This window comes from Glandiceps talaboti, chromosome 4 (assembly GCF_964340395.1).
Source record: "Glandiceps talaboti chromosome 4, keGlaTala1.1, whole genome shotgun sequence".
Taxonomy (NCBI): Eukaryota; Metazoa; Hemichordata; class Enteropneusta; family Spengelidae; genus Glandiceps; species Glandiceps talaboti.
Window position 1 is genome coordinate 17,750,871 of NC_135552.1, and position 23,067 is coordinate 17,773,937.

At 35.6% G+C, this 23,067-nt stretch overlaps 1 protein-coding gene across 1 annotated transcript; it reads left to right on the forward strand.

Moving 5' to 3' along the window:
- Positions 1-137: 137 nt before the first annotated feature.
- LOC144434256 (uncharacterized) lies at positions 138-22,804 on the forward strand. Its single transcript, XM_078122710.1, has 18 exons — positions 138-229; positions 1,848-2,011; positions 4,176-4,268; positions 6,085-6,208; positions 6,462-6,553; positions 6,664-8,550; positions 9,518-9,573; positions 10,456-10,549; positions 11,452-11,557; positions 12,129-12,259; positions 12,547-12,651; positions 13,364-13,495; positions 13,655-13,810; positions 16,434-16,610; positions 20,129-20,302; positions 20,913-21,173; positions 21,617-21,850; positions 22,206-22,804. The coding sequence occupies exons 2-18, from the start codon at positions 1,886-1,888 to the stop codon at positions 22,380-22,382; spliced, it is 4,125 nt and encodes a 1,374-aa protein (XP_077978836.1). The 5' UTR covers positions 138-229; positions 1,848-1,885; the 3' UTR covers positions 22,383-22,804.
- Positions 22,805-23,067: the final 263 nt, after the last annotated feature.

Below are 23,067 nucleotides of genomic sequence, written 5' to 3' on the forward strand. Positions count from 1 at the left end.
CTATCTGAAGGCCAACAAGGAAAGACGAGCCAGGCTTTTTTGTTCGTTTGTTTGTTTGTTTGTTAATTTTTACCACCATCATATCTGTAGGCCAACAAGGAAACCAGAGCTAGACTTGATCAAATGCTGAAAGTAGTGAGTGAAGAAAACAGAGAAAGTGTGAATCAACAATTAATAGACTGCTCTACACAGATTGATAATTTGACTGAAGAACAAAATTCTGTAACAAGTAAGTAGAAATTGTGGATGTCAAGTTATACAATTATTCTTAATTGGATTCTATGCTATGCTTTGCTTTGCCATCCTAAGTTTTCTATAAATCAAAATAGGTTACAGAAAATCAAATACATGATTTGTGTTTAATCACATCGACTAAAACGCCATTGGGCATGGTTGGAATTAATCACATCGGCTAAAATGTCATTGGGCATGGTTGGAATTACAGTTCAGGCCTCGAAATTCGTTTTTTTTCCCACCTGCCCATTGGGCAGGTGATTGAAAATTTTACCTGCCCAACCAAAATTTTACCTGCCCAATTCACCTTTCACTAATTTTGTTACTAGTCCTTTAGATCAAGTCTTCTATGGTAAGTACCACTATTGAGCCACCTGTCTAATGCCCTGATCGCAACATAGCCTCACTCTCTGGCCCATCCAATACAATACGTAGTAACGCATCTAAATGAGTCGATACTCGGTGAACTGCGGCAAACGTTCTCTTCTCTTTTCAACCATTTATATTCTTTCTCCCATTCTTCACGGAATTTTCGCTTTCTTTTCCTTTCATCCTGCTTCCAAAACGTTGTCGATTTGCTATCTCCGTCATCATCTTTGTGTGACTTTTCAGTCTCTTTCGATGTACTTGGTATTGCCACTAAATTATCACTCTCCATACGCAACTTCCCAGCTTTCTCGCCGTCACCACCCTCACTTTCTTTTCTTTCTTGCTTCTTCTTCTTTTCATTTGGAGTATCATTGTTTGAAGACTTCGTAAATCCAAACTTTAATAAGCTCATGTTTATTCAACAGCTTTCATTAGTATACGTAACGTCACTTCGAGGTCAGGGCCCGCTGAGGTAAATACTACTTCATGAACACATGACATGGCTGGTCACATGAGTGAAACACATGGTTGCTATTGATATGCAAATCAAACCAATACGTACCTATGACGCGTGTCCATATATGGAGAGGTTGAAAGGTCATTGCATTCTGGCATTAGGCAATGCGGAAATGAAGAAACTTAGGTTTGATCGAAACAAGCTAAGTTACAAGAGACAAATCGACAAAAAATAAAACCCCAAAACGATTGCGATAACAATTATTGACCAAATTAGAATAAGCAGTTTATAATAAAGTATTCCAAAAAAAAGCGCCGGCCCAACTGGACAGGTGTGCATAAATTTTACCGGCCCAGCACCACTTTTCACCTGCCCTGGGCCGCTGGGCCGGCGGGAATTTCGAGCCCTGCAGTTGTATGATGGGTACCTGATAGGATGTGATTGTAATGAGAAGAAATTCATCCTGTCGTGTAGTGTTAGTGGGGACTGTGTGCTCGATGCTCCAAAGGAGTTTGAAAATCTTCCATGTGATTTATAGTAATGTATCGTAGTTGTATGGCCATGTCACTGGTCAGAAAGTAGAGGAAACTGCTGTAACAGTCTGCATGGGGTTAATTTCATTTTGATTTGATTTTATTTATTTTCTAAAGCGCCTTTTCTATTCATTAATATTCAAAAGTGCTGTTATAATTGTACAGAGCTTTTATATTATCTCCATTGTTGAAAAGATTTTTTGTAAAAATACACAGAGTTCATTTATCATGTTATCCTTGTTATCCATTTAAAGGTCAGTTACGTCAACTAAAACCAGATCCTATCGCTGATATGAAGAGAAGAAACGTGGAGAAGAGAGAGAAAGTGACAAAAGAACTACTGCAGACTGAACGAGATTATGTCAAAGACATCAAACTATGTTATGAAGGTTTCATTGGCTCCTTAAAAGACCAAAAGGTAAGATTTAGATTGTTTCATCTCTATGTGTCATTTTATACCTGGTATATTTAGTATGTTTCATCTCTATGTCATTTTATACCTGGTATATTTATTATGTTTCATCTCTATATCATTTTATACCTGGTATATTTAGTATGTTTCATCTCTATGTCATTTTATACCTGGTATATTTAGTATGTTTCATCTCTATGTCATTTTATACCTGGTATATTTAGTATGTTTCATCTCTATGTCATTTTATACCTGGTATATTTAGTATGTTTCATCTCCGAGGCTATATCATTTTATACCTGGTATATTTAGTATGTTTCATCTCTCTGTCATTTTATACCTGGTATATTTAGTATGTTTCATCTCTATGTCATTTTATACCTGGTATATTTAGTATGTTTCATCTCTATGTCATTTTATACCTGGTATATTTAGTATGTTTCATCTCTATGTCATTTTATACCTGGTATATTTATTATGTTTCATCTCTATATCATTTTATACCTGGTATATTTAGTATGTTTCATCTCTATGTCATTTTATACCTGGTATATTTAGTATGTTTCATCTCTATGTCATTTTATACCTGGTATATTTAGTATGTTTCATCTCTATGTCATTTTATACCTGGTATATTTAGTATGTTTCATCTCCGAGGCTATATCATTTTATACCTGGTATATTTAGTATGTTTCATCTCTCTGTCATTTTATACCTGGTATATTTAGTATGTTTCATCTCTATGTCATTTTATACCTGGTATATTTAGTATGTTTCATCTCTATGTCATTTTATACCTGGTATATTTAGTATGTTTCATCTCTATGTCATTTTATACCTGGTATATTTAGTATGTTTCATCTCTCTCTTACCATTGTATACTTGATATAATAGTGATATATTTATCTGTAAGTTGAATGTTGTATTTATGTGATGTGATTGTATACAACGCTGCATAACATATTCTATTTCCTTCTCAAGAAAGAAACAACATTTTCTTGTCTTTTCAGACATTGTCTTTCATTATTTGATATTTCACACCAACATTACAACAATTAAAGTGGCCATATGGATGAGGATTAGGTATTTATTTTGGATTTTTAATTTATAAAACAATTTTGTCATGGCTTCCTACTTGAAAAATCAATATGAGACAACATATGCCAAGTCTTTGTTTGTAACTCAATATATTGCAAAAAGCTAAAATACGTGTCAAAAACTTTGTTATTGTACATACAATAACAAACATTTTACATTTTACGTACCGGTCTTTTGCCATTTATTGAGTTACAAACAAGGACTTGGTATATGTTGTTTCATGTTGATTTTTCAAGTAGAAAGCCATGATAAAATTGTTTTTATAAATTAAAACCCAAAATAAATACTCACTTCTCATCCATATGGCCACTTTAATATAGTCGTATACTACGATAATTCAGTTTGTTTCTAACTTTTAAGTGTTGTCTGAACCACATTTCATCTTCCAGGCCAGTGTTGTCTATGTGTAATATCTAAGATTTAAAAAAAACAAAAAAAAAACATGTTTCACCAATTTTACATACTGTATAAGAAATCAAAGTGAAACAACATTGATGATGAAAATGATTCCTTTGCTTCGAATGCCAATTAATTTTACTATGTTGAAAGTTTTTGTGAAACTGATTTTCTTTGTTGAGTAGCAAACTTGTGAATGAGTCGAATGTACATTAAATATGCTGTATTCTGGATACACACTTTATAGCTATTTTTAAAACAAATGTGACATGAGGTGACCCCAGATTATGGAGAAATTAGAGCCAGAATGTTGTGACTGATGTCAATATTATGTGGCAATACAAAGAGAAATCAACAGAATGCTTGTAAAAAAAATCTTCTTTAGAACATTAACATAACTTGTAAAACTGAAAGGCAGGGCTATTTCAACTAGCTAAAAATATGACTATGTTTTGGAAAACATGGAAAAAAACAAAAGATAAACAATGTCTGTTTAACAACTTGGGTCTTCACTTTATGAACAGCACTTCAAGTGGCCAAAGTGTTCAATCTTTTGTTTTTCTAGTAACTGGTATATGATAACAGAAAATATTGCCTGTTTTACATGCATCATACTTACATACCCAGCATAAACCTGCATGTTGACATGACTGTGTATATTGTGATGTTATTTCAGTTCCAGACACTACTTGCCAGGGCCATAGCAGCACACAAACAACAAGAAGCCAACCAAGAAGACAATAATAAGAACAAGAACTCCAAACCCATTGTGTGTTTTATTTCATTTTTTCCACTTTTACTTTCTACTCATTTTACCTTTTGATTTTATTCTCACTCTGTCTCCACCCTGTGGCCATCACATGCAGGTATCAACCACTCTCTGTCTCTCTGTCTCTTGGCACTGCAGTAGTGTCCCAGTAACAACACCAACCTAACAAACCCACACATCCCTTACACTGTAATGAATGCTATATTTGTTTTCAACTTTCTCTTTGTTTTCCCAAATTGTTCATATAGGAACATGAGGTCAGAATACAATAGCATATTGTATGCAAAGACAATTATGAGAAGTGTGAACTATGGATACATGATTCTAAAAATGCAACAGAACCTTTCAGTTGTCATTCATTGTACATTAGTAATAAACAGCGTAGTTATTCTGTCACTTCTACTGTCCAAGTAAAATGATAAATTTGTTTTAAAAAGTAAGATCAGTACATATATGATGCATAGACACCAAGATTGTTTGATCCAAGACTCAACAAAATCATTGAACAAATAGAAGTTAACATTTTATTTCAATCTTCAAGGACCTAAAAATAATTAAATATATTGGAAACTCAAAAAAGATATTTATCCACAGTACTGTTTCATCGGCATACAACTGCTTTTAATAATCTGATCTCCTGTACCCTGTAAAGTTGCATGTATTATTTTCTTTGTAGGACTAATCATACTCTCCAAACACATAGCATGCATAATATGAATTGAAGTGTTTGATTTGTGTTTCTATTTTCCCAATTTGACTATTTACTGACACATATATTAACTGATATCTATATTCTAATCCTACAAAGCTCTTTTATTAGCAGGGTGATGGGAATTATTCAATGGCACAAGGATTTTTACTTTTCAGGGTGCACTTGGGCTTCTGTGTTTCGCTGGTTTTGTCAGAGGCTTTGTCACTGGCTTTGTCACTGGTTTTGTCTCTGGCATTGTCACTGGCATTGCCACGGCTTTGTCACTGGTTTTGTCTCTGGCATTGTCAATGGCTTTGTCACTGGTTTTGTCTGGCATTGTCACTGGCATTGTCACTGGTTTTGTCTCTGGCACTCACTGGCTGTGTCACTGTTTTGTCTCTGGCATTGTCACTGGCATTGTCACTGGTTTTGTCTCTGGCATTGCCAGTGGTTTTGTCTCTGGCATTGCCAGTGGTTTTGTCTCTGGCATTGTCACTGGCATTGTCTCTGGCACTGTCACTGGTTTTGTCACTAGTGTTGTCATTGGCATTGTCACTGGCTTCATCACTGGCTTTGTCTTGCATTTACTGCTGCATAGGCACTTTGCAATGTCTGGCTAAATTGCAGTTATAGTAGAGTGCAACAAAATACTAATTCAACAGTAAATTCTTTCTTTTTGGTGACAGATTCTTTCTTCTTCTTTTCTACTTATCTATGAATGAGTGTTTTAAATTCTTTTTTAGTGTGTAGCTTGTCTTTAAATAATGAGTGACAAGTTCTTTTCCATTGGCATTATTATCACTTTCTATAGCTAGCAGGATATGGAGAATTTAGTAGTAGACATTGGCACAGCTCAACAGAATTTGAACAGAAAATTTATGTCACCATTGTTATTATAACACTACAATGATTTCCAAACTATGAAACAGGTCACATGTTCTATTTCTGACCTTTCCAGTGATGAAATGATAGGAGATATAAAGTAGAACTTGATGAAGGAAACATTGAAATCTTTGTACACAAAATTGAAAGGAAAACATATGATATAATATGAGACTGAAATGTATAACTTAATAATTTGTCAAGTGTATTTAATGACTATCATTGACTTTCATTCTATAACAGGCAAGGGGAGTAGAGCTGGATATATTATTTGGTAATGTAGAACAAGTTATTGATGTGTCAGAACGGTTCCTAGAGAATTTAGAAGACAGTGTAGCTAGTAAACCAGCAGAAGACCAGTTAACTGGTGAGTTTTTAATATTGATGACTTGTATTAACTGGTTGGTTAATTGGTTGTATGGTTGTTTGATTAAATGAAAGATTGGTTAATCTACTGATTGATGATTGATTGGTAGGTTAATAGGTTGGTAGGTTGGGTGGATCAGTGGGTGGGTTGGTTGGTGGGTTGGTTGGTTGATTCATTGATTCATTGACATACAGAATTGATAATAACATCAACTTGTAGTGCTTACTTAGTCTGAAAATCTTGTCTTCCGTAGGTATGTGCTTTATCAACTATTCCAAGGAGCTTGAAGATGTTTATTCCCAATATTGTAGAAACCATGATGATGCAATTGCCTTATTAGAAAAGGTGAGAAATGTGTGTCATTTGTGAGTTTTTAGTATGACTTGCCATGTCATACCAAATGAAGATAGGACTTAATCTAATGCAGGGTGTATTCATTTCACCAATCTCCACAGTTAAAGGGCCATGCTTCAATCCTTGGTCATCACATTAGTGTTAATATTAATAAAGATTACATGGAATCATTCTTTTTTTGTGTACAATGTTTATCTACAGCTTTGCTACACAACCATTTTCACAGTCTGAAAGAGTTTAGAAAAAATCGCTCAACGGAATCATTCGACACTTACAGAAAGAATCGCAATAAATTTAGATCTATTTGTAGAGAAAAGAAGAAAAATTACACGGACATACAGTTTAACAGATATCGCGACGACTGGAGATCTGTGGCTGGGACTGTCGGCATGTGGTCAGTAATAAAGCGGTATCGCAAAGGTGGTTTTGAAAGTGCGCCAATTTCAGGACAACAGTGGATAGATTACTTTTCCAGGTTGCATAATCCCCAAACTATGTCGTTTGGAGACACATTTGAAGATGTAAATGAGTATAGACATTTGAATTCCGAATCTGTACAAGTAAATGTAGATCTTTTGAATGCTAGAATTACTGATGAGGAAATTTTAACAGCTGTGAGTGAGCTGAAAAAGGGGAAAGCTGCGGGTCCAGATGGTATACCTTCAGAGTTTTATAAATGTACTGTCAACAGGCTATTGCCGTTAATGAGTGATTTATTCAACGACATTTTTGAAACTGGAGTCTTTCCTGAGGGGTGGTGTAGAGGGGTTATCATACCACTGTATAAAAACGGTGTCAGGTCTGATCCGAATAATTACAGGGGTATAACTTTACTAGATGTGTTTGGGAAAGTGTTCTGTGCCATTTTGAATAAGAGATTGTACGTTTGGGCTGAAGACATCGGGTCTATCTCCAGTTGTCAGAGTGGTTTTAGAAAGGGTTTCTCTACTATGGATAATATTTTCACACTGTATGCCATAATTCAAAACTATCTGCGTAGACGCAGGGGTAAATTCTTCTGTTTATTTGTTGATTTCGCTAAGGCTTTCGATTCTGTTAATTACCATTATCTTTTCATTAAACTACAATCAATTGGTCTTTCGGGTAAAATGTTTAATATCATCAAGTCCATGTACGATGATGTGAAGTCATGTGTTAAATTGGATAGGGGGATTTCAGAGTATTTCAATTGTGGTATCGGAGTTAGACAAGGAAGCGTACTAAGCCCTGTACTTTTTTCTCTTTTCATCGATGAACTTTACCAAATAATTACAAAAGCAGGATTTAAGGGGGTGCAGCTTACACAAGACATGTTTGATTTATTTGTCCTGCTTTATGCAGATGATGTTGTGATATTTGCTGACACAGTTGTGGGTTTGCAGCATTTGATTAACTGTCTGGGCCAATTCTGTGACAAGTGGAAACTTAAAGCAAACTTTAAGAAAACAAAGGTTGTAACATTTCGAAAGGGAGGTCATAGTTCAAGGAACGAAATATGGCATTTAAATGGTACGAGTATCGAGGTGGTTAGCTACTATAACTATTTAGGACTGTTGTTATCATGTAGAAATAAGTGGTCTAAGGCAGTTAGTAATCTAGCTGATCAGGCCCGTAAAGCAATGTTTTCTATATTTAGTTTTGAGCGTAAAGTTGGCGTTATAACCCATGAGGTTTATTTTAAATTGTTTGATAGTCTAATCTTGCCTATTCTTTTGTATGGTTCTGAGCTTTGGGGATTTCAGCAATTTATGCAAATTGAAATGGTACAACTTAAATATTGTAAACATTTTCTTGGAGTGCGACAAAACACTACAAATGAAGCGGTACTTGGGGATTGTGGCAGAACGCCAATTTTTGTAAAATCATTGACGAGATGTATAAAGTACTGGCTACGTCTTACTGAACTCCCCGATAACAGAGTTGCCAAACATGCTTATAAATTGATGCTGAAAATTGACGAAAGTGGTCACACGTCTTGGGCAACAGAAGTAAAAAATATTTTGCAATACTACGGTTTTGGTATAGTTTGGGTGTCACAGGGAGTGGGAGACACTATTTCTTTCGTAACGGAGTTCAGTCAGCGCGTATCCGATATTTATAAGCAAAATTGGTTTTCTGATGTTTGCTCCAAGGAGTCTTTAAATACATACTGTAATTTCAAGAGCGTATTAGAACCAGAAAAATATTTGTTGCAGCTTTCAGATGTAAGATACAGACATGCATTAGCGAGGATTCGATGTGGGAGTCATAAGTTACGTATACAGGAAGGTCGTCACAGCGGCTTAGATGTTACTGAGAGAATATGTGAAGTATGTTCAGAGGGTATAGAAGATGAATTTCATTTTCTATTAGTATGCCCTTTGTATCAAACAGTGAGGGAAGCTTTACTACCTCAGTATTACTGGATATTTCCTACACGTCAAAAGTTTTTCAATTTAATGAATGTGCAGTCTGCAATATTACTAAGAAACCTTGGTAAATTTATATACAAAGCAATGTACTTAAGAGAGGAATTCTATGCCAGCTAATGTCATTACACTCTTTCTGCTTGATGTATTATATTATTTTTTGGTCACGTAGGCCTGTGGCCTGTAGTGATAATAAACATATTATATTATATTTTCACACCTAGATATTAATCCTGATCCGAAGTGGAATTTAATAGCTTACAATCATCACACTTTCACATCACATTTATGTCATACTTTGTAAGTTCAACTTTGATATTCCAAACTCAAAGATATGGTACCAGTACATGTATGTTGTTACAATTTATACTCAAATTCAGTAGTGATTGATAAATTTATTGGTTTTTGTTTGGATATGCAAACTTTGTGGATCCCCAGATATCAAACATCTGAGTGTAGATTGTATGTGTTCAGATACTCCACTTCATTTCAAAATCTGTTTATGGTATATTTAATCATGTTTGTGTTGTATGCTTTCCACTATCAGTATGAAGACAATCCAGATATCCAAGAATACATCAGTGATGGACTGTCTATTGTCAGGTAAGGGATACATCAGTGATGGACTGTCTATTGTCAGGTAAGGGATACATTAGAGAGGGACTGTCTATTGTCAGGTAAGGGATACATTAGTGAGGGACTGTCTATTTTCAGGTAAGGGATACACCAATGAGGGACTGTCTATTGTCAGGTAAGGATGTCTATCCATTGGTAGTTGGTGATATCGAATACAGTAGATTTCATCATAATTGTATGAAATTGGCTCTAAAACAGAAATATCTCAGTTTAGGTGAACAATCTGATTTCAGATTGTCAGAATTCATGTATTTAGGAAATAAGGAATACAGTAGTATTAGCTTTCTAAAATTAAGATTATAAATGCCTCTCTCCGACTATTCATTCATATTTATTCCAAGATGTGAAGTGAACAACATTTCATAAAAATATGATTGCATTCATGTGAAATTTATGAACAAGGACTAATTGCATGATCATTTGCATACAGGTATGCAGTGCAGTAATGTTTTCAGTACTGCAGTGCTAATACCATTATAGTATGTGCACGCACAATATGCAAGTAATCTGTGGTACATATGTAATGATGCCTCTTACCCCATACTTTACCAGTAAGAATGGTAGACTCTCTCACAGTCCTCAGAGCTTCGCATAGCTAAAACTTCACATTAACACGTTAATGAAAGGTTAGCCCTATGTGATCAATGAGGGCACACAGTACAGGGATATTCGAGTACAATTATGCAGTAAATATCGGTACATACAAAATAACCTCAAGTTTTAGCTATGCGAAGCTCTGAGGACTGTGAGAGAGTCTAGTCTAAATGGTATGGGTATCAACATCTATACACTAGAGTTCGATTTTGAGTCATGTGATTACTTCATTGCATATCACCTCTTTGTTTACAGGCAGAGTACAAATTGTTGGGACTTGGCGTCATTCCTTATCAAGCCAGTACAAAGGATACTGAAATATCCATTGCTGCTCAATGAACTTATTAAGGTAAATACAATAATTGTCAAGTTTTTATCTTCAGATTTGGTGTAGGTTGGTTGATCAAATCATTGTCTCTGTTTGTAAAAACAAATGAAAAAGGATATGAAATGAATGGAACCATTTCTTTGAAGAAAATGTAGAATTGTTGAATTGAGTTGCATTCTGGACCATTTTCTGTCACAGTGAGATATCAGTTACAAGGAGTTTCAAATTTGGAAAAAGTAAGAAATCAAAGTCTATGTACTCTACAGGTGGATGGCAAAAATATGTTTATATCGATGAATTAAATTATTAGTCAGACAACATGTTTACATATTTAGGACAAATGAAAGTCCACACTACTGATGGATGGCAAAAATATACATACTATTTGGTTGTTGGGTTGTTTTTGAGGGTTTTTTTAAATTTTATTGAAAGAGTGTAGCCCAGTTAGCCAAGGCCTATCGTCCTTGGGTCCCTTTATATTCCCATAGACCAAATTCTTAGCTACAGTTGATGTTTTCCCATCATGCTCTGCACCCGTCCAGCCTCCTCTGATACAATATGTCTAGTTATTGAGGAAAACTGTACATTTATTTTAATGGATATTAATGAATATTGATTTGGCAAGATTTTATACCCATGTCACCAGGAAATTTCAAAATTAAATATGTCCTGGCATCCAGCATTGATAATGTTACTGGACCAGGTTGAATGTTGTATCTTTTATTTATCTTGGGAAGTTCAATGTCAACAGTGAAGTTTCACCCCAATCACAGCATCTATGTTACAAATCATTTTGACCTTTGAACTTGGAATCATTCACCATGTTGAAAAGCGTCATAAAATATCAAAGATACAGGTCACTCTAATCATATGGCAGCTGTGGTGCAAGTCAGTTTGACCTTTGACCTTTGTGTTGGTTGTAGGTAACAGAAGACGGTCATGGTGACAAACACAATTTACTAACAGCCATCAACACAATGACAGATGTAGCCAGTGCTATCAATGAATTCAAGAGAAGAAAAGATCTCGGTAAGAATCATCATTTGTACTCCTTCCAAAAATTAATTGAACATTTCTACCTAGCATATTTGGTAACTGTTACTGTCCTTGTCAAAAAGGTGGAATGACGTAGTGAAAGGCAATTGTGTCTTTGAAATATGGAACTTTAATGCCATGGTAAAAATCTAACTACTCAAGTAAATAAAAACAAAATACATAACACAAATATTTGGCTATCTTGGGGCTACTCAGCACCACTTGCAGCTGGGAAGGTCACCAGCAGGTCACAGTGTAAGGAATATAGACTACCGAGGGAGGTCCCAGCAGATAGGTCCTATGTGTAAAATTTGAAAAATATATAATCTTTTGAAAATCTGAACATAATATCTAATAAACTTGGTAAACTCAGTCAGAAGGAATGTAAGAAGTTCTTCCATTTCTAGACAAATGATTTTTAGATGACAAGATTTGTGTTAGACTGTAAGATATATCGAGTCACACTGCCCTCACTGGCCTGCTCTAACCAGGGGTTGACCGATGTGTGAGGGCGCTTCATGACAGTGCTCCTTACTGACTAGATTTGTGTGTGTTTTCTTTACAGTTTTAAAGTACAGGAAGTCTGATTCAGACACAATATCTAACAAACTTGGTAAACTGAATCTACATTCCATCAAAAAGAAATCACAGAGAATGAATCAAAGATTTTCACAAGTTACAGGGTTTGGTTCACAGGTAAGTCAAGACACCATACTGTTGTTTTGTTGGTATGATAATCATCAAATGAGTTGTAAGCAAGACATCATACTGTTGTCAATAATCATCATAAATGAGTTACAAAGTTAGACACACGTTGTGTGTTTTTACAAGGCATGCTGTTTTGTGAATTAAAGGCCAGAGATTCAATCCCAGGTTCTCACATTCGTGTTATCCTATCAGTGTAGCCATATAGACTGCATAGGAGTATTCTTTCATTTTTTCATTCTGAACCAATTGTATCAATTTTCATATTTGTGTTGCAGACAATAGATGAGAATTTTATTGAAGAAGAGAGACGGTTTAGAGATTTGGAAAAGACAATCAAGATATTTGTAAAAGATGTCAATTCTTACTTAGAAAAATTACAGGTATGTATTACAAGCAACTAAGTGTTCACTCATACATGGTGTGCATGTCTGTCTGTCTGTCTGTCTGTCTGTGTGTGCATGTTTCTGTGTGTGCATGTGTGTGTGCATGTGTCTGTGTGCATGTGTGCTTGAGTGCATGTGTGCGTTCGTGCATTGAGTATGGCTTCGTTCAATCTCTTGTTCATTAGTTTTGTTGTTAAATACTACCCATAACAATTAGACGCCAAATACATTAATGTGTAAATGCAACCATTCCAATGTTATAGCTATCTATCTGTATATCATCACATTCATCCCAACATAAGTATAAGCTTTACAAGCCAGTCTTTCAGTTTGTGATTTATGCATAAAAATCTGGCATTGTTTACTCTGACAAATATGTCGCAATCAGTGCATTGAACACATGATAGCTTACATTGACTGTATTTGTTATAAGTGATGTTCTGTTTGTTGTTGTTTATTGTAGGAATCAGTGCTTTGAACACATGATAGCTTACATTGACTGTATTTGTTATAAGTGATGTTCTGTTTGTTGTTGTTTATTGTAGGAATCAGTGCTTTGAACACATGATAGCTTACATTGACTGTATTTGTTATAACTGATGTTCTGTTTGTTGTTGTTTATTGTAGGAATCAGTGCATTGAACACATGATAGCTTACATTGACCGTATTTGTCATAACTGATGTTATGTTTGTTGTTGTTTATTGTAGGAATCAACTTCATCACAAGCCACAGTAGCAGAAGACATAGCAGACTACTATGCTAATCAATCTAACTTAGATGAAGTGGCCAAGTATAGTAGATCACAAAGAGATTTAGCCAATAAATTATACAAAACTTATGTAAGTAGTTGTATCCATTCCAGTCTGTGAGAAACAACGTGTTGTGTCACATCTGTGTTTGAAATTTTTGAAATTTTTTGTAGATAAAAAAATTTTCATTTATTACTACGGTCCAAATATCTTATATATGCTCTATGGTTTGTGTTTATCTGTTTACAGACACTGTTTGTTCAACAAAGGGTGGTATCACCCCTCAATCAACTCCTCATCATGTTCCAAGGACCTCATAAACTAATACAGAAAAGGTTTGACAAACTTCTAGACTATGACAGTGTTTTACAGAAAGCTGAAAAAGGTGGCCATGAAAAGAAAAAGGTGAGTTACTATTAAAGTATCCTATCTTAGGAGTGTGTGTATATAATATAGAACAATCATAGCTGGGACAGAGGAATCTAGTAAAATGTACGACATAAATACTTTCCTTTACATTCAAGCTAGATATTGATGGGGTTGGAGAAGTTAAAAGAGAGAATTTCTGATAAATTTTAGAAAATTTCCAAAATGGTTTCCTCTATTTTCAAATGTAAAAGCCTGTGGTTAAAAGTGTCTGGAAGTCATTGAATCCTAGATAGAGTATGTCACTATGTATAACAGGTTTATTGATCCGTTCTGACAATTTGCTATCCAACTACCATTTAGCCTGGAATCCATGTTATTTCTGAGGAAAACAAAATTCAAAATCCCCAATCGCCTGGATTCTTGGCTAACTAAAATGTGGCAGTATATACCAGAGAATAATTCTATTAATACATTTGATGTCTTGTTTGGTTATGTCTGTCATATTATATTGTGTGGTATTGGTCTCTGTCATCTTCTGTCAGCATTTGATGTAAAGATGTAGGGAATAAAAGGGAAGTCTTGATTTCTCTTACTGTGTCCTATGTTGTGTGTTACATTACTAATATCTATTACTACCATATCTTCTGTGTGTATGTGTGTGTGTGTGTGTGTGTGTGTGTGTGTGTGTGTGTGTGTGTGTGTGTTTTGGTGGTGTGATATTGATGGGGGTACTAATAACTATTTTACTACCATATCTTCTGTGTGTGTGTGTGTGTGTGTGTGTGTGTGTGTTGGTGGTGATGGTGGTGGTGTGCTATTGATAGTGGTACTAATGTCTTACTTCCATGTCTTCTGTGTGTGGCTGGTGTAATATTGATGGGGGTACTAATATCTATTACTATCATATCTTCTCTGTGTGTGTGTTGGTGGTGGTGGTGGTGGTGGTGTGATATTGATGGTAGTACTAATATCTATTACTACCATATCTTCTGTGTGTGTGTGTGTGTTGGTGTTGGTGGTGTGATATTGATGGTGGTACTAATATCTATTACTACCATGTCTTCTCTCTCTCTGTGTCTGTGTCTGTTCCTTACCACTCACATTACAGTCTAAATCTAAAGACAAGGAGAAAGATGAGGACAAAGACACGGATAGTCCTAAATGCTCCAAGTATCAAGGAATAAAAGACAAAGAGAAAGAGAAACAACCAAAAGAGGTTGGCTTTCGTTCAACACTAAATTAATGTTGTGATTGTAGTAGACTATTCTAATCTAGGTCATAGAATTTATGTTGTATTCTAGCCTGTTTTAGTAGTGCATGGGTATCTTTTATATGACTGTGTCTTTGTTTGGTTCATTCCCCTGCATGGTTCAATATATATTGATTTCATGCTCCTAGAAGTGTTATAGTTGTACATTGGACTCTGTATTTTACTTATAGTATTATATCTTGCATATTAATTCTCCCAATCTTTTAATACTTACTGTTTGTGTACAATATTGTCTTCAATTTAACACTGTGTCACTCTAACTGTCTCGGATTGGTATGAACCATGCACTTCAACTTTCTGTGTAATTTGTGTCAAGTTTTTCGTCTTCATCGAGAAATCTACTAGACAGTCATAACACCTGAAAAAGAAGCATTTTAGCACAGTCTCTGATGTAGGGAGTGTGGTTTTAGTTTTGCAATGCATTACCTGAAGTAAATAAGTATAAAAATAGTGTGAATGTTTGGTGAGTTTTGCACCTCAGTGGGCTATTCCAAGCACTTTGGTTCAAATATATTGAAATTCAAGTCACACTTCTTGAAAAACCTTTGACATCCTTCCAAATATTTTACCAATACAAGAACATATAGACATTGATTCCCAGCTTGAAAATGTATGTCGCATTTGCCGAAATGGTTGGATTATTGGAATGTTAATACTTGTTAATACTACAGCTAACATCAACAGATCTTATGACTGTGTGTACATTATCAATCTTGACTTCATTATACCAGTACTTCTTACCTCTACCCCTCCCCCCCCCCTCCACCACCACCCAACCCTCTCAAACCTCCTGCCAGCCTATGAAGTTAACTCTTTGAGCAAGATTATTTAGGATCAATTCACTCCCAAAATTTAAAACTTAAGAATAAAATGCTCTTATTTAAAAGTAAAATAATATGTATTGGATTTTAATTCTGAGCAACATTCACTGTGACAAATGCCATGTTTATCTGTTCAATAAAAATAATCATCAATGTTGTTGAATGACAATGTTCCTATTAATGCAAATAAAAAGATTCCTCATCATGAAAATAGTCAATATGCAAATTTGCTTCAAAATTTGTCTGTCAAATGCAGCTAATATTCAAATTTCACCTTTCAAATTCCAGTAAATTTAAAATGTCAACCACTGAATGCAGGTATTTACAGAAATACACCTTGGATCATTTATCATCACCTGCAAATGCCAGTAATTACTGACAACTTCCTAGGCTGGCCCTCCTACAACTTCAAGGGCATGACACATCAACCTATGAAACTTCTATTGTTTCGTACCAAATCTATGATCTATATACAAAGTACCAGACAATTTGCTGAAAGTTTGTTACAACATTATTATTTTGTAAGTTATACATTTGAGAATGATCTTGTTTTATTTTGTAGATCAAGGATGAGAGAGAGATGGCCAAGAGGAATTATGCTGCAATGAATACACAGTTATTGGATGAACTACCCAAACTTTACAGTCTATCTGTTACTTTACTTAAAGAATGTGTGCAATCATTTATAGAGGCTGAACGTGATCACTTTGATGCTACATTAAAACGACTTTACCCATTACTCAAGGTAAGTCAAAATGATCTTACCCATTACTCAAGGTAAGTCAATACGACTTTACCCAATACTCAAGGTAAGTCAAAACGACTTTATCCATTACTCAAGATAAGTGAAAACAACTTTACCCATTACTCAAGGTAAGTCAAAATGACTTTACCCATTACTCAAGGTAAGTCAAAATGACTTTACCCATTACTCAAGGTAAGTCAAAATGACTTTACCCATTACTCAAGGTAAGTCAAAATGACTTTACCCATTACTCAAGGTAAGTGAAAACAACTTTACCCATTACTCAAGGTAAGTCAAAATGACTTTACCCATTACTCAAGGTAAGTCAAAACGACTTTACCCATTACTCAAGGTAAGTCAAAACGACTTTACCCATTACTCAAGGTAAGTCAAAACGACTTTACCCATTACTCAAGGTAAGTCAAAACGACTTTACCCATTACTCAAGGTAAGTCAAAACGACTTTACCCATTACTCAAGGTAAGTCAAAATGACTTTACCCATTAGTCAAGGTAAGTCAAAATGACTTTACCCATTACTCAAGGTAAGTCAAAATGACTTTACCCATTAGTCAAGGTAAGTCAAAATGACTTTACCCATTACTCAAGGTAAGTCAAAATGAAGTGTACATTAAAACGACCATGATTGGTATTATAGCCAACTCACTCATGGTTGTAAAATTTTAAGTGGAGAAAAAAAAAACTTTTAGATTATTTTCTGACAAGTCTCCCTCTACAGCGTGACTTTGGTCACATGAATTCTAAAGAACAGCAATGTGTGATTTTTTTTTACACATAAAGAGATCATAGTTAAGATCCTATATATAAGATAGATAAGAACACTACAATGACAGTGGCACACCGTGGAAATGCTTTATTAGGTTCTCACAGTTTGTACCCCCTGAAGTGGGCTATTTCAAGGAGGTTACGTTGTAGATTCAAACGTTTACACAGTCATGCATGGTGTCAGATTTTACCTAGTCGTGCTGCCAAGTTACCATTACAATTCTGCTGATGCTAAAAGTAACACCTTTTAGCACCTTCTTGTACCTGTACCCATATGGTGAATAACGCCACCAGCCTATGCTTTGGGGCTATGTGTAAATAAAACTTGTTTGTCTAAACTAAGCATCTTGCTGGAACTCGTTGACACCTCTCAATCCGATAATGGTCAGTAGTTGTACCTCAGATCACAGGCAAGAAACTGTGTTCCTTGTCTGTACTCAGATGTTGTACCATGGCTCACAGTCCTGCTTACAGACGGTGCACGCGTTTCGCTCAACACCGTCCTACGAAAAGTAACCGTCCTATAGCGAGTGCGAAAACAATTTGAAATACTTTCGCACCAATAACAAAATAATTACATATAATTTTTTTATAAAGCTATCAAATATTAGCAATCGGTCGAATATGTACTCATTTTACATCTTTTTGACGATAGTAGTCGCTGGTATGATCACAAAAGGTGTCGAAATCGGAACTTTTCCAGTCGATTTATTGCTGGTATTTGAACACAGATGCGTTAAATCTTTAGTTACTAGCATTTCAGGTAAGCCCAGGTTTCACAACTGTCTCTTTGTAGGCGACTTACTCCGTATGCAAGCAGGGCGACATGGACCCTCAGACCACTAGTGGTCAACCGGTCTGAGATGGATCATAGACCCTACGAAATGGATGTAGCCTAGTAGAAATGTCTGTATTTGTGAACAGTAAGGAATGTCTCTCAGATAGACTGTGTCCATGACTGTACAATGTTGTGTCAATCAAGGCCTCTTCGCAGGTTTGTGAAAATGATGCTGGGGACTAATCTCCATTTCAAAAAGGGAAGTTTTTCTAACTGAAAAAGGTGTTTGTCCTGAATGTTCGATAACTTGCATTTCCGTCATTTTCTCGTCTCTGTTAATTTTAGCGACGAAGGGATATGATATTCCATAGAACGCCTTTTGTTTTATCAATTACAAACAATAGCATGTGAAGGGCGATATAATGTTGCCTTGTCCGAGAAACGGGAAGTACACTAGCTGTTTTCACTTCACTGCTCACACTTACATTGAAGAGCTATGTAGTCAGTAATCTTGGCTAGTCTATTCTATTGTCAAACAGAATTTTCCCTCAAATTCAACATCACTGTCAGAATATATTCGAGAAAGGTTTACAACGTTTAAACTTTATTCATCCTGGATTCAATAGCAAGTGTACATTCTTTGATCACGGATTTGCGAGTGCAAAACATTATAAAACTTAAAAGCACGGGACTGCAATTTTGTGTTCCTTGTCTGTGTAACCTCAGATCACTGAAAATATTCATTAGTGGTCTGAGTCTGAGTTGGAACACATCTCCGTTTATAGTGCTAGTTGTGTGTATTCACTAAGCCGTTTCAATATAATAATCATATGGATGTTTTATTTTCAACATCACGCAAACCATTGGCCTCTTTTCATGGTAGCGATTAGTCTATCTGCTAGACCTCGGATGTTCTTCCGATACAATACGACACACGACCGAACATCGCTATCGAGGATGGAACATCCAAGGCAAGCCCTCACTGCGAACTTCGTTCGCTTATAGTATCGAAAGAAAGCACGAACATCTAGCAGCAAGACTAGGTAGCGATTTGACAGACGCCAACAAAATCGAATTTTAGACTCTAATATTACTCTTCGCACGTACAGAGTACTTTTTATAGGATAATATCATAAAAAGTGAATCAGAGCAAGCATCTAACCTAGAGTCTAAAATCAGATTTTATCCGATAATGGATATTTGTGTAATGTCGCGTCTTCATGGGGTCAGGTGTAAAAAAGACGGGTCAAAGTTTGGAAATGTGCACTCAGAGAACTGCGACACAACTGCTGACAGAGAGTTCTCAAATCATATTTCAGAGCTAAGGTGGCTATTGTCCTGCGTGTTTATTATACAGCGGCCAAGTTCGCGTCACAATTTGTAAAATAACGCTACGACATTATACTAGACAATAAAGAATAAATAAGCCTTTGAAGTTTCTGTGCTCCTACTATAAATACTTCCTATGAATCTGGCCACAGCTACTCATGTCCTAGTCTAGCTGCTAGACCTCAGGTGTTATTCCGAATTTACAATACGACAAGGATGGGCGTTCGTCATCACGGCGAACTTCGTCGGGAGAAAGCCCGAACGTCTAGCAGCAAGACAACTTTCTATAGTGGTCTGAGCGCACCATGCATACAATGAAAAGATGGAAAAGAAGATTATGCAAATACCCGACACTTCTTTATTTCTGTTGATATAGATGATGAGGCCAATTAACACATTTCTACCAGCTTAGCATATTAACTAACCTCGGATTTTCGAGGTTGGGAAGTTCTCAATTGGTCATACTTTAGCATCGGAGAGAATTGTAATGAAATGTTGAAGAACTTACAAAGTTTCCATGGATTGCATACCTTCATACCATCATCATCTTCTTACTTCATGTGCCTGGAGGCAATATCAAGATTTCAGAACTGACACTAACATGAAATGTTTTGAATCTTTCACAGCTACCAATGATTCTAGATTCCTCAAGAGAAAATATACTGGATCATTTCAACTGTAAACACCAAGTAGGTGTAGAAAAAATGATGGGATTCACTTTTGTACCAAGAAGTTTTGATAAAAAGTCAGGCGAGAAGAAATCAATAAAAAAAGTGACGTCTCCAGCCAAATCAGTACAAGTAAGTCTAATTGTCAAATTTATCAAATTGTCTTTTGATGGGGATTAAAATTTGGACAAGAAAATCATGTGTCTGGTAGAAATTCAGTTGTTTGGCAGAGCTGTAGCTGTAGCTCTATCTGTACTGATGAACAAAATAATGATTCTATCTGATCTGTATGGCTCCACTGATAAGAACCACCAGGATTGAATCATAAATAACTGACAGAAGTTGTCTGATGAGATAAATAACTCAGCTATTTTATACATTGTTTGATCAGGGCACAATAGTAGAGGGATCAACCATCACAATATCATTAAATACATTCATCTGGTCGGTAAAACATAGTTACTCTGATAATACATTCTTGTACCACGACCGAGCATTCTTATTATTTATGAGTAACATTTCACTTGTTCAGGTTGACAGGCTTTGTCAAACTGTCTGTTTGCTAAGGTGACACAGTGCTGATGACTTGATCATAGAGATGATGTAATTATTATGCCTCCTCGTCTCTGTTCATGGTATTGCCCGCTTGCCTTCATCACATTACAAAAGTTTCAACTTGCCATTCTAAAGTGACTCTATTTCAGTATTCTCTATTTCAAACTGTTTGTTCATCTTTTTTCAGTCACACTCCTCATCACAGGATGATGCACACAGAGCCTATTTACTGTCAAGGTATCCAACAGATGCACTGTATAGAGTAACGCAAGACTACACAGCTAAAGATTCCATGGATATCAGCATTAAAAAATCAGATGTTGTCGGTATTCTTAAAAAACAGGATCCTATGGGAGGAAATGAGAAGTGGTATGTCGATAATGGAGGTAAGATTTTCATTTTTGAGAAAATGAAACTTTTGCCATATGGATATATGACAATAGTGGAAGTAGGTGTAAGATTTTGACCAGTTATTGAGAAGTAAATGTAAAGAGAAAATGAGACAAGAGATGTATGAATAATGAAGCAAGAATTTTGGAAAGAGGGGACATTTGACAAATAATCAATAATAATAAGAAGAACAAAATATTGAAAAGAGTTTGTCGCTAAGATGCTATGTAAATGTTTTGTAGCTCTTTCAAAGTGATATATTAAATAAAAGTTGACTTTGAAGAAAAAAAATGAATAAATGAAAAGATGCAGTACAGTACCAATGAAGAAACAGTGTGTAGTAGATTTGAAGACAGAGAAGAAGAGATGGCCATACATTTTACATTTAATGACTTTTAGAATTTCTACTATGGTACCTTTATGGTTGCATCTATCATATCCTTGCATACAGAATAGTGTGAGGATAAGAATGTGTCACTTGTCATTTCAAATGATAAACAGCTGTCAGTAACCATGGTAACTGTGATCTCTTTATTCCCGACAGCATCACAGGGTTTTGTACCACCAACTCTCTTAGAGCCATGTGGTGATGAGTACAAGACAGCACCCATTGCTTCAATATCAGATCTTAGTAGCAGTTCTCGATCTCACACTGGCTCAGTTACAGAAGACGACTTTGGTTCCTCCTATCTACAACAGTCACAGCCCCAACAACAGCAACAACCTGAACCTCAAGTAAGTCACTAACATTTCACATTCTAAGTACAGCTCGTGATCAGCATGTCTTAGAAAAAATAGAGTTGTGAAATATTTTAAATTGCCGTATGATAAAGGAAAGATGTAAATAGATACAATTGTGTGAAGAGTTCAAATAAAGCAAAAGCTATCATATGACAGTAACAATTTTTTTACCAAGATTGTAATCAATGACTGGCCAGTGTGAAAATGTGTGTAAGGGAAACAGCAAACTAAACATGAGAAATGAGTAAAAGGAGTTAGTATTTAAAGTTTGGCATGGCCTCAATACCCTGACTGGCAGTGCATACTTTAATAGATTAATTCCAATTTTGTCTTGTTTTACTGCTTGTAGTATTACTATGCGGAGTGGGCATTTGAAGGAACCGGTCCCAATGAGGTTAGTTTAACAGAAGGTGGACTTGTTACCGTTATTGAGATGCATGACATAGAGGGTAATCTAGAATGGTGGTTGGTTGAAAAAGATGGACAACAGGGTTATGTGCCAGCCAATTACCTTGCCAGAATGTGATTACCCATGTATTTACCCATGGTGCAACATTCAAGATGGACATTTTGTAGTCATGTATTTACCCATGGTGCAACATTCAAGATGGGCATTTGGTAGTCATATATTTACCCATGGTGCAGCATTCCAGATGGCCGTTTGCAACCACGTCCCATGGTGCAACATTCAAGATGGCCATTGTGCAGACAGCATGGCAGTTTTTTGCCATCACCAAATGTGACTTTGGACAATTGTTGTGTACGTAAGATAGGTATTAAAATGAGATTTCTTTCAAAAGAAAATATACCATTGTGCTCTCATGATTGATCCTGAAAAGTACGATTTTAAGAATAATGATGATAGAATGCAAGGAAGTTCCCCAAAAATTACAGAAAATTACGGAAACCAGAATGAATTTTTTGTAGAAATTGATAAGCCTGTAGCCATACATAGAATGATCTGATATTTATATATAAAGTCAGTATAATGTAAAATTGTGATAATTGTGATGTTTAGAACAGAACTGTTATTTGTGTAAATAGTGTTAAGATAAACAACTCAAGAGTATCAATCAAGGCTTAACTATATATTTGAGTGCTTTTTATGTATTGAATGTGTTATAAAAGGAATGACCTAAAATGTAAAGTATATTATTGTACATTACAAATCTGTATAGTAACAATTTCAAACTAGCAATATGACGTGTGTA